This window comes from Schistocerca gregaria, chromosome 2 (assembly GCF_023897955.1).
Source record: "Schistocerca gregaria isolate iqSchGreg1 chromosome 2, iqSchGreg1.2, whole genome shotgun sequence".
NCBI lineage: Eukaryota > Metazoa > Arthropoda > Insecta > Orthoptera > Acrididae > Schistocerca > Schistocerca gregaria.
In genome coordinates, this window is record NC_064921.1 from 508,109,232 (window position 1) to 508,122,761 (window position 13,530).

At 44.1% G+C, this 13,530-nt stretch overlaps 1 protein-coding gene across 1 annotated transcript in view; it reads right to left on the bottom strand.

Moving 5' to 3' along the window:
• Positions 1 to 13,530, bottom strand: part of LOC126329072 (uncharacterized) — a 535,869-nt gene that overhangs the window by 144,562 nt on the left and 377,777 nt on the right. Inside the window, exon 5 of the mRNA XM_049996104.1 lies at positions 3,930 to 4,141. Coding sequence (XP_049852061.1) covers positions 3,930 to 4,141 — 212 coding nt within the window. The remainder of the gene's footprint in view (positions 1 to 3,929; positions 4,142 to 13,530) is intronic.

Consider the following 13,530-nt stretch of genomic DNA (forward strand, 5'->3'; position numbering starts at 1 on the left):
AGAAGTTAAAAATGGGCGACAAGACGAAATCCACGGAGGGGAAACAGAAAGTGCATTAATCTTGACAACGGACGAGAGGACTCGACGACCTTGAGACATGTACTCAGAACCAGTGATGGTCCTCGAAGATGCAGTGGGTTACCTGAATTAACTAGTCATGATACTACCAATCAAATAAGTCGTGACAAGCTAGTTTATACGAAGTCTGTACAAGTTCAGTGTTTAGGGTATAGAGCTTAGGGTAGAACATGTGACTAACATATTGAGATCTAGACTGAATTTTCACTCTGTTGCGGAGTGTGGGCTGAATTGAAACTTTCTGGCAGCTTCATATTATGTGAAGGACCGTCACTCAAAGCCGGAACCTCTGCTTTTCGCGGGAAAATGCTCCATCACTGAGCTATCCAAACATGCTCCAAGCTTACAGCTCTACTTTCAACAGTATCTGTGTTCACAATCGTTCTCTCGTGTATCTTGCGGGACCAACATTCATTTCCTTCAGGAACGCAGTCCACATTTTTCTATCGCTTTGTAATGGTTAAACTGCAGCTGATATTAATAATTAACTTTCTAACAGTAAATGTTACCTAAATCACGAAAATGAAAAACTGCTGGCTAAAATGTTTCTTAATACTGGCGAAGCTACCAGATATTAGAATTTGTACACTCGTGACTTATTGCACTTCATAGTCGTATTTGATTAATGTTTCTATCATGTTTCTGTTTGTGCGAAGTGTGCTTGTGGCACTGATGCGAAGGTGCGCGTTTGAGTGTGATTTTATTCCACTTTTCTCTACGTACTATTCGTGGTTTTCGTTGTCGTCATCAGCTTGATTTGTAACCGATGTCGTTATCATCCCTGTTGTATCAGGATATTCCATACTAATGCTTGTCTTGCCAAATAAGTAAGGGAGAAGAACATTTATTCTTTTGTTTTGGGTTATAAACTTTGATTCAGTAAACGCTACTCAGATTCGTCGCTATGGGTTCTGCTACCGATTGTGATGAAGAATTTGAATTAGTGAGAACAGCAGTGGAGATTTATTCGTCAAATGATATTTTACATCCGACTACTGCAAATAAGTATTGTAGCTGATACGGACTGCTGCCTTGGCCTATTCACAAGCCTGCCATCCTCTACATTTCGTGTTAAATGTATGCAGATTGAAAGTGCAGTGGGAACGTTGACGGGAATGACTCAGCTAGACAGAGCACGTGTATTTTTACCAAACAGCGACTTCAAAATTGTTGAAGTTTTCGTGGCCAACTTGTTGACGCACTGTTTGTTGGAATTTGTTTCGGGATCTTTGGCCGACGTTTGTTCTGACTTTTTCCGATAGCACGAGTAGTTGCCATTGCCAAACGTTCGCTTTCCATGGCTGGTGAACGCATGACTTACGTAACAAGGAGTAGATAAGAAGCAGACTAGCATAGGCAAAGAGGGATTTCCTAGCCAAAAGAAGTACTAATTCAAGCATCCGCCTTCATCTATGGAAGAAATTTTTGGGAATGTACTTTTGGAGCACAGCAATGTATGGCAGTAAAAGTTAGACATTGGAAAAATCAGCAAATAAGATAATCGAAGCATTTGAAAAGTGAAAATTTAGGTAGACTCTCAAGATAAGGAATGAGGAAGCTCTCCGCAAAATTACCGGAGAACTTAGAAGAAGGGGCAGGATGACAGGAGATATGTTAAGACGTCAAGTGATAAACTCCGTGGTACCAGAGGGAACTGTAGAGAGTAGAAACTGTAGATGAGGGCAGAGACTGAAATTTGTCCAACGGACTAATTCCGGATATAGGGTGCAAATGCCACTCTGAGATGGAGAGGATGGTACAGGAGAGGCATTCGTGACGAGTCGCATCAAACCAGTCAAAAGGCTTAAAACATACTGTTCGAGAGATATCTTTTGTTAGTAACTTAGCCAATAGGTATCAGTTGGCATCGACCGGTATTGTTGCTGTCTGGTAGCGTCAACAGTACTAGGTAGCTGAAAACATCGTATTTAGTGCGGCTATTTCTCTGTGTCGTTTACTTTTATATTATCTTATTTATGGACACTATTACATCACAAAGGTAAGTATTTACAGGTCCCTTATTTATCTACGTTGGCTTGCTGGGATTATTACAGCTTCACCAGAGGCCCCATTTGCCGCCACCCATCCGTAGGGCCTTCGCAGTTACAATAACAGTCATGGGGCAGAGTTCCACATTGCACCTCACGCCTACAAAAACAGCCCTACTTGAGACCGTAACTAATCTCCCAAAGAATTTACAGGGGATTGGACTTCCGTAGAAGAGCAGGAATTGAGAGTATGAAGAGAGAGAAGAGGATGATTGACATGGGGAAATGGTCAGAAATAAGGAAGTAACTTTTCATAGTGGTGATGGATGGTATAGTTACACAAGTAGAAAGAGAGGTAGGAAACAGGATGTCAGTGTCGTTTGCTGATTATTTGATGGCATGGTGCAGCAACGAGGAAGAAGTACACAAGCAATTACATGTCTGTGAAGAAAGTGAGTAACATTATGGATTAAAATTTAGTGCATTTATGACTACACACTGGTATTCATGATCCAAGGTTTTTTCCTTACTTTTAAATTCCCACGACGCGTTTTGGGTTACTCCATGATCAGACCCGTGACATAAATATATAATCTAAGACGAAATAGCGAAATGTAAAGTACCATGAAGCAATGAAGCTTAGAACATAGCTGTAACATCGATACATGGCATCTTATCACTTACAATCATTCCATTACAATATCAGTGCACAAACTGGCTCAGGAAATACACAAATTAGAAGGTAAACAATCTTCGCCATTAGGTGGCGTTAGTGATAATATCAATACGCCTACGGCAAGAGGCATATTACATTGTTTTCTTATGTCACAGATATGATTACGGGGTAAATGGGAACGTTGCAGGAGAAGCTAAAAATAAAAAAAAGTTTTGGCGACCAAGACAAGTGTTCAGTACAATCATTAGGTCAATATGGCCCAGATCAGCTCGAAGACTAATTGTCTAAGGTAATAAAATATAATGCTATGAAGTGTGAACAGTTGGTCACAACAAGAGAACGGAAGAGACTTAAAGTGGACTCTGGCTGGTACCAACAGACAACAATAGAAGCTTTAAGTACGTAAGGAATATAATAAGGAAAATGGAGGGAATGACAAAGAGATAAGTGAATAACTTCGTAAAAATGTGATCAAAGAAGTACCCCAAAGTAGTCAGGACACCAAATGTGTTATCCACCAGGACTGTTACACTGCACGAGCGTTCTAAGGCGCTACGGTCATGGACTGTGCGTCTGGTCCCGGCGGAGGTTCGAGTCCTCCCTCGGGCATGGGTGTGTGTGCTTGTCCTTAGGATAATTTAGGTTAAGTGGTGTGTAAGTTTAGGGACTGATGACCTTAGCAATTAAGTCCCATAAGATTTCACACACATTTGAACATTTGTTACACTGCAGAAATCTGGATCACGAATGAAAGGGAAAAACGTAAGGTGCGAGCAGGTAAAATGAAGTTTTTGAGAAGATGGACCTGATAGAAACGGAAAAGATGAGATAACAGTTAGGGAGATAAGACAGGAGAGAAACTTCAAGAGAAGTTTAAAGAAAAATATGAAAATGGTATGTGTGTGTAAAAATGAATGAGACAAAAGTGCCTAGGGAGCAGGACAAAGGGAAGTTAGACATCACGAGATCAAGAGAAAGGCCACGGGAGAAGTAGCTGAAGAGAGAGGAAGAAAACGGTCGGCCAGAGTAGAGACAGGAGGTGGCGGAAAGCACGGAGAAGATGGAAACGTTTGTCTTCCAAGCAGACCCTACCAGAGGCTGGAAACTACACATGGCGGTGGTGATGATGATGGCGTTACAAAGTGTGGCATCGGTGGTCTGTGCGGCAGCTGCATGCGCTCGCCCACCTTGCGCAGGAGCCCGGTTGGCTCGTGCCTGCTGAGGTGTCCCTCGCTGATGATGACGGGAGGGCTGTCGTCCGCGTCCAGCACCTCCACGTGGAGGCGGTGGCGCGCGTCGCCCAGCGGCAGCCAAGGCTGCCTCTCGCGGTCCAGCGGCCTGCTGGACCACGCCTGCAGCGCGCCGCCAGAAAACTCCACCCGCACCGCCTCGGACGACTCTGCGGTGAAACCACGCGCAGTACAGACACTGAGTGATCTGGCAAAACTTCTAGGAAACACACAGGGGATTATTTTGGAACACGCTATTGAGAGAAGATTTAAAGTACACCGGAGAGACAGAGGAGGAGAGAATAATGGTGATGAAGAATTAGGCGATGAGAAAAAGCAGATAAAATTGGCTCGCTGGACAAAATATGAGTTATCTCTATAAAATAGCCCACTGGTCGGATTTCTACGCTGTGGACGATCTACATCTGCAAATCACATTTAAGTGCCTGGTAGAAGGTTCATCGAACCACCTTCACAATTCTCTATTATTCCAATCTCGTACAGCGCGCGGAAAGAATGAACACCTATATGTTTTCGTACGGGCTCTATTTCCCTTATTTTATCGTGGCGATCGTTCCTCCCTATGTAAGTCGGTGTCAACAAAATACATCTACATCTACATACATACTCCGCAATCCACCATATGGTGCGTGGCGGAGGGTACCTCGTACCACAACTAGCATCTCCTCTTTCCTTTCCACTCCCAAACAGAACGAGGGAAAAATGACTGCCTATATGCCTCTGTACGAGCCCTAACCCCTCTTATCTTATCTCAGTGGTCTTTTCGCGAAATATAAGTTGGCGGCAGTAAAACTGTACTGCATTCAGCCTTAAATGCTGGTTCTCTAAATTTCCTCAGTAGCGATTCACGAAAATAACGTCTCCTTTCCTCTAGAGACTCCCACCCGAGTTCCTGAAGCATTTCCGTAACACTCGTGTGATTATCAAACCTAACAGTAACAAATTTAGCAGCCCGCCTCTTAATTGCTTCTATGTCCTCCCTCAATCCGACCTGATAGGGATCCCAAACGCTCGAGCAGTACCCAAGAATAGGTCGTATTAGTGTTTTATAAGCGGTCTCCTTTACAGATGAACCACATCTTCCCAAAATTCTACCAATGAACCGAAGACGACTATCCGCCTTCCCCACAACGGCCATTACATGCTTGTCCCACTTCACATCACTCTGCAATGTTACGCCCAAATATTTAATCGACGTGACTGTGTCAAGCGCTATGCTACTAATGGAGTATTTAAACATTACAGGATTCTTTTTGCTATTCATCTACATTAATTTAGATTCATCTATATTTAGAGTTAGCTGCCATTCTTACATCAATAGCAAATCCTGTCCAAGTCATCTTGTATCCTCCGACAGTCACTCTACGACGACACCTTCCCGTATACCACAGCACCATCAGCAAACAGCCGCACTTTGCTGTCCACCCTATCCAAAAGATCATTTATGTAGATAGAAAACAACAGCGGACCTACCACACTTCCCTGGGGCACTCCAAATGATACCCTCAACTCCAATGAACACTCACCGTCGAGGACAACGTACTGGGTTCTATTACTTAAGAAGTCTTCGAGCCGCTCACATATTTGGGAACCAGTCCTATATGCCCGTACCTTAGTTAGGAGTCTGCAGTGGGGCACCGAGTCAAACGCTTTCCGAAAGTCAAGGAATATGGCATCCGTCTGATACCCTTCATCCATGGTTCCCGAGGTATCATGTGAGAAAAGGGCGAGTTGCGTTTCGCAGGCGCGATGCTTTCTAAAGCCGTGCTGATGCATGGACAGCAACTTCTCTGTCTCAAGGAAATTCATTATATTCGAACTGAGAATATGTTTGAGATTCCTGCAACGAAACGAGGTTAAGGATATTGGTCTGTAATTTTTTCGCATTCGGAGGAGAGAGCTGGTGATTGGAATTTCGTGAGAAGATTCCGTCGCAACGAAAAACGCCTTTCTTTTAACGATTTCAAGCCCAAATCCTGTATCATTTCTGTGACACTTTCTCCCATATTTCGCGATAATACAAAACGTGCTGCCTTTCGTTGAACTTTTTCGATGTACTCCGTCAGTCGTACCGCGCAGCAGTATTGTAAAAAAGGACGGACAAGACTAGTGTAGGCAGTCTCCTTAGTAGTCTTTGATTAGCCTTCCCCACAACGTTTTCTATGTGTTCCTTCAAATTTAAGTTGTAGGTAAATATAATAGCTAGGTATTTAGTTGAATTGACGGCTTTTAGATTAGACTGCTTTATCGTGTAACCGAAGTTTGAGTTCCTTGTGGCACTCATGTGGATGACCTCATTTTTCTCGTTATTCATGGTCAACTGCCACTTTTCGCACCTTTCAGATATTTTTTCTAAATCGTTTGCAGTTTGTTTTGATCTTCTGATGACTTTATTAGTCGATAAACGACAGCGTCATCTGCAAACAACCGAAGACGGCTGCTGATTGTCTCCCAAATCGTTTATATAGATAAAGAACAGCAAATGGCCTATAACACTACCTTGGGGAACGCCACAAATCACTTCTGTTTTACGCGATGACTTTCCGTCAGTTACTACGAACTGTGACCTCTCTGACAGGAAATCACAAATCCAGTCACATAACTGAGACGATATTCCATAAGCACGCAATTTCACTACGAGCGGCTTGTGTGGTACAGTGTCAAAAGCCTTCCGGAAATCCAGAAATATGGAATCGATCTGAAATCCCTTGTCAATAACACTCAACACGTCATGTGAATTAAGAGCTAGTTGTGTTTCACAGGAACGATGTTTTCTAAACCCATGTTGACTGTGTGTTAATAGACAGTTTTCTTCGAGGTAATTCATAGTTTTCGTACAAAATAGATGTTCTAAACTCCTGCTACATATCGACGTTAACGATATGGGCCTGTAATGTAGTGGATTACTCCTACAACCTTTTTTGAATATTGGTGTGACCTGTGCAACTTTCCAGTCTTTGGGTACAGATCTTTCGTCCAGCGAACGGTTGTATATGATTGTTAAGTATGGAGATAATGCATCAGCATACTCCGAAAGGAACCTAATTGGGATATAATCTGGACCAGAAGACTTGGTTTTATTAAGTGATTTAAGTTGTTTCACTACTCCGAGGATATTTACTTCTACGTTACTTATGTAGGGAGCTGTTCTTGATTCGAATTCTGGAGTATTTTTAAAGGCGTTTCGGAAGACTGTGTTTAGTAACTCTGCTTTGGCAGCACTGTCTCCGATAGTATCTCCATTGCCAACGCGCAGAAAAGACATTGATTGTTTCTTGCCGCTAACATACTTCACATACGACCAGAATCTCTTTGGATTTTCTGCCAGATTTGGAGCCAAAGTTTCGTTGTGGAAACTGTTATAGATGTCTCGCATTGAAGTCTGCGCTAAATTTCTTCTGTAAAAAGATAGTCAATCTTGGGGATTTTGCGTCTGTTTAAATTTGGCATGTTTCTTTCGTTGTTTCTGCAACAGTGTTCTAATCCGTTTTGTGTACCAAGGAGGATCAGCTCCGTCATTTGATAATTTATTTGGTATAAATCTCTCAATTGCTGCCGATACTATTTCTTTGAATGTAAGACACATGTGGTCTACACTTATATTATTAATTCGGAATGAGTGGAGATTGTCTCTCTGGAAGGCGCCGAGTGAATTTTTATCTACTTTTTTGAATAGGTATATTTTTCCCCTATTTTACTGGGATTTGGGGTTTACAATATTCAATCTCGCTACGACAACCCTGAGTTCACTAATCCCTGAATCGGTTTTGATGCTCGTTATTAACTTAGGATTATTTGTTGCTAAGAGGTCAAGTGTGTTTTCACAATGGTTTGCTATTCGCGTGGGCTCATGAACTAACTGCTCGAAATAATTTCCAGAGAATGCGTTTAGCACACGTTCGGATGACATTTTATGCGTACCTCCGGAATTAAATATGTATTTCCGCCAACATATCCAGGGTAAATTAAAGTCACCACCAATTATTATCGTATGAGTCGGATACGTGTATGAAATAAAACTCAAGTTTTCTTTGAACCTTTCGGCAACTGTATCATCTGAATCGGGAGGTCGGTAAAAGCATCCAATTATTATTTAATTCCGGTTTCCAACAATGACCTCTGCCCATACTAACTCACAGGAAGTATCTAATTCAATTTCGCGGCAAGTTAAACTACTTCTGACAGCAACAAACACGCCACTACCAACCGTGTTTAGCCTATCCTTTCGGAACATCGTTAGGTTTTTCGCAAAATTTTTCGGCTGAGCTTATATCCGGCTTTAACCAGCTCTCAGTGCCTATAACGATTTGAGTATCAGTACTTTCTATTAGCGTTTGGAACTCTGGTACTTTCCCAACACTGCTACGACAATTTACAACTGTTATGCCAATGGTTTCTGTATCTACGTTCTCCTTGTGTTAAGCCTCCACCCTTTGTGACTGAAGCCCTTCTTGTGTTTTTCCGAGACCCTCTAACCTAAAAAAACTGCCCAGTCCACGCCACACAGGCCCTGCAACCCGTGTAGCCGCCTCCTGCGTATAGTGGACATCTGATCTATTCAGTGGAACCCGAAACCCAACCACCGTTTGGCGCAAGTCGAGTAACGTGTAGTCTACGCGGTCGCAGAACCGTCTGAGCCTCTGATTCGGAACCTTCACTCGGCTCTGTACCAGAGGTCCGCAATCGGTCCTGTCGACTATGGTGCAAATGTTCAGCTCTGCTTTCATCTTGCAAGCAAGACTGGCAGCCTTTACCACTTCTGTTAGCTGCTCGAAACCACAGAGAATCTCTTCAGACCCAAAGCGACACACATCATTGGTACCGACGTGAGCCACCACCTGCAGTTGGCTGCACCCTGTGCTCTTCATGGCATCCGGGAGGACCCTTTCCACATCTGGAATGATTCCACCCGGTATGAACACGGAGTGAACATTGGTTTTCTTACCCTTCTTGTCATCCAAGTCTCTAAGGGGCCCCACAACGCGCCTAGCGTTGGAGCTCCCAACTACCAATAATCCCACCCTCTGCGATTGCCCAGATCTTGCAGGCTGAGTGATTTCCTCTGAAACAGGACAGGCGACGATGTAGAACCAATGCCAAGTGGTCATCTGATCCTCTACCGCTGACGTAAGTCATGAGAGTGCAGTGATGTGAAGTGTACGTAACACTTAGATGCACGGAGTCATTAGAGCTTGAAGACGTGACAGAATGCCAGAAAGGAGCCATCGTTTTTCGACGTGCGCTTGACCATACCGTGAATTACCTGATTTGTTGCTGAATCTACGCTGATTATCCGACTTGTCAGCAAGGAATGGTGTACCGCTCTCAGTTACGTAGCACGATTTACGAATAGAAGTTGGGAAAAAAGGACAGTCATGAATGGCTACTGTCAGTGAATGCTGCTCCATAAGTCAGTTCCCGAGTGATCATTGCTACAGGAACGGCATGCAACTGTAGTTTCTAGTCGGGTATCAGCAGAAGGCCTCTGCTTACAGCGGCGCATAAAACTTCAGTGGGGTAAATAACCTAGAAACTGTAGTCACTCGAGGAGTGTAGTGTGGTCTGACGAGTTGATATTTTGCCTGTTTTCAAATATAGCAACATGTCGAGTGCACCGACAGTGCAGAGCAAGTCAGTGGCTTGTTGGCTCACCTCTGGCCGTTGCGCAAGCAAGTATTCGGCTTGGCATTAATTGATAGAGTTATTGGATGTCTTCGACAGAGAAAATTACATGGGAAACAGCAACTAGGAAAGAGAAGGAATTAATATGTTAGTAGGTAGCCTACTTCTGGCGATCACTCACGTTATTAATCGCAAGTGTTAACAGTTCTGTTAACTGATTGGAATGAAGTTCAGGTAGTAACCGGAAATGCACATCATAACGTGCCAGTCCAGCAATAGACTGACGTGTATCAATAGCTACTGCAACCAGCATTCGCTTCAGCCTCATAACTTTAATCGGGCCTTGATCTACCTTCACATTACCAAAACGAAAATTCTTTGATGCCTCAGTAAGCACCCCATCAATTCTTTTACTCAGGCTGTCCATTAAATTTCATTTTTCCCCTGTTGGATTTAGTATTTCTTCCTTAGTTGTTAAGCCTACCCTACTAACCTTCAGCATTCTTCTGTAAAGCGTATTTCAAAAGCTAAAGTTCTCTTCTTGTGTAAAGTGCTCATCTTCCACGTTCCAGTGCATTACTGAGAAGCTCAAACTACGAAGTTTATTCGTGTTGATGCTAGTCAGAACCTCCTAACTCTAAAAAAAAGTAAAAATGGGAGGGAAATCGGTGAATGTGATGTACATGTACACACAAACAAATGATTACAATTTCAGAAAAAAAAGGATAATTTATTTAAGAGAGCTTCACAAATTGAGTAAGTCAATAACACGTCGGTCCACCTCTGGCCCTTATGCAATCAGTTACTCGGCTTGTTATTGACGATAGAGTTGTTGTATGTCCTCCTGGGATTACATCGTGATAAATTACGTCCAAGTGACATATCAGATCGTCGAAATTCTCATATGGTTGGAGGGCACTTCTCATAATGCTTTAAGCGTTCTCAGTTGGAGAGAGATCCGGCGACCAAGGCCAAGGTAGGGTTTGGGAAGTACAGAGACAAGTAGTAGAAACTCTCGCCATGTGCAGGGGGTTTTTATCTTGCTGAAATTTAAGCTCTGGATGGCTTGGCTTGACGGCCAGCAAAACGGAGCGTAGACTACCGTCGACGTAGCGCTTTCTGTAAGGGTGCCGCGGATGACAATCAAAGAGGTCCTGCTGTGAACCTCAGACCATCACTTCTGGTCGTAGTTCTTTATGGCGGGCGACAGTCAAGTTGGTGTTCCACAACTGTTTGGGCGCCTCCAGACACGTCTTTGCTGGCCGTCGGAGCTCAGTTCGATGCGAGACTCATCCACGAAGACATTCCACTCCAGTGAATAAGATTCCTGGCCGAATAAGAGTCTCGAGACGCTCTGGACAGCAGTTGGATACGAAAGTGATTGCCGCCTACTAAAGGGCCCGACAACCAGGAGTTATTGCCTGAGGCGCCATTTCTTTTCATAAGAAGACGCTTTGGTTGTCATCCGCGGCACCCTTACAGCACAGTAGTACGACGATATTCTACGCCCTGCTTTGTTGCCCTTCGTGGCAAACCATTCTGGATCTGCATTTCAGCAAGATAACGTCCGCCCACACACGGCGAGAGTTTCTATCGCTTGTCTTCGTGCTCGGCAAAACATGTCTTGGCCAGCAAAGTCGTCGAATCACTGCGCAGTTGAGAAAGTTTGGAGCTTTATGTGCAGGCCCTCTTACCAGGTCGGGATTTTGACAATTTAACGCACCATTCGGACAGTATTTGCACGATTGGCAGGATTTGGCACGTGATAAGCCGGGCTCGGTACAATGGGCCAGACCGGTGACCTGATGATCGGACCAATCCCCGTGGGGGCTGCGTCCCGCCTTTTAAGAGGAAAGGGCGAGGCGAGGCGACTGCACAGAACAGGTAGCAGACGGTGCCCTGAGAGACGTGACCATTATGAATGATGACTTCTGCGAGTTGCGTTCTTGCAGTTTTTCGCTACTATCACAGAAATCATTAACGTAGCTTGACAAGGACACGCACTCACAGAGAATCTCAGTTTTTGCAAGCAACGCCATCTATCCAATACACACTTCAAAGAAACCTTTTTTTGTGACAAAATGTTCCATTCTGGAAAGGCTATGTGAGAGGCAGTCAACAGTAGATAAATATCTCGTCACTCTGTGAGAAGCGTCTGTGCTCTATGTGAACGAAATTTCTTTTCTCTTTGTAAAACGGTAGCCCGACTTTCTGTCGCTCCTTTACGAGTGATGAATAAGTTGTTGCCCAATCTATAAAAAAATTTAAAAAAATGTAAAGGAGGAGCAATCATGACACCAATTTCGAGGTGTGTAGGCTTGGAGGCATGTATATTGAGGAGTCTTAGAATTGCTTAAGAATTGCCCTCGTAGGTGTGTAACGATTGGTTGATGTAATTTTTTTCAATGCGGGGAGGCAATTGTCTTCGTAACAAAGTAACCACTGGTCAGCATCTTTGAGGGTCTTTTCACTGGCGCAAGTGAATTGTGTGTACTTGCAGAGTGGTGAAGCGTATCTGTGTTGGTAGAAAATGCACTTCAGGATAAGATAAGGAAGAGAACACTCTTCGGCTTGAGGCACGGTGGATAAAATTGCGTCTGGGGAGCCAATGGAGAGCTGATGCGTCTCAGTTTGTTGCAGGTCGCGGCGCTCACTGTTTTACACGTATCCGAGTCCCGAATGTGTTGAGAGATCGCGGCTTAGGCAAGAAGGGTACAAGAATTACCGCGCATTTGTAGGCGTCCTGTAAAGATGAACCACATTCTGCGAATCTAATACTTTTCTCAAGTGTTTGTACACTCATTCGTCAAAAATGATCAATATTAGTTGCATGCGAAGTTTTTCATTCTTTTGGGGAATTCGGGAAATCACTGCACGACCACCGCGGATTTATCTTCCCATGGTTGCAGTATATATCACGGTATAGTCCCATTCATCTAACCCATACAATCTTCGACGGGATATTCCAGCGTTAGATTAATACTTTCTCATGTCAACAATTGTCAATTCGTTAGTTTGTGATCGAACAGAAGGTGTAACGATTTATTATTTATGTATGTGAGTAGCACTCCGTCTTCAGGCCACAAGTGGCCCACCGGGACCATCCGACCGCCGTGTCATCCTCAGATGAGGATGCGGATAGGAGGGCGTGTGGTCAGCACACCGCTCTCCCGGTCGTTATGATGGTTTTCTTTGACCGGAACCGCTACTATTCGGTCGACTAGCTCCTCAATTGGCATCGCGAGCCTGAGTGCACTCCGAAAAATGGCAACAGCGCATAGCGGTCCGGATGGTCATCCATTCAAGTGCCGGCCACGCCCGACAGCGCGTTAACTTCGATGATATGACGGGAACCGGAGTATCCACTGCGGCAAGGCCGTTGCCTGTATGTGAGTAGGGCACTTTGAAATACGCGGAAGTGAAAAGTCATGGGATAGCGTTATGCACACATACAGACGGCGATAGTATCACGTACACGTGATATGAAAGGGCACTGCATTGGAGGAGCTGTCATTTGTACTCAGATGATTCATGTGGAAAGGTTTCCGACGTGATTATATCCGCACGACGGGAATTAACAGACTTTGAGCTTGGAATGGTAGTTGGAGCTAGATGCATATGGCATTCCATTTCGGAAATCGTTAGGGAATTCACTATTCCGAGATCCAAAGTGTCAAGAGTATGCGAAGAATACCAAAATCCAGGTGTTACCTCCCACCACGGACAACACAGTGTCCAACGGCTTCACTTAAGGTCCGAGAGCAACTGCATTTTCGTATAGTTGTCAGTGCTAACAGGCAAGCAACACTGCGTCAAATAACCGCAGAAGTCGATGTGGGAAGTAGGACGAACGTTCCATTGGGACAGTGAGGCGAAATTTGGCGTTAATGGGCTATGGCAGCAGACCAGCGACGCA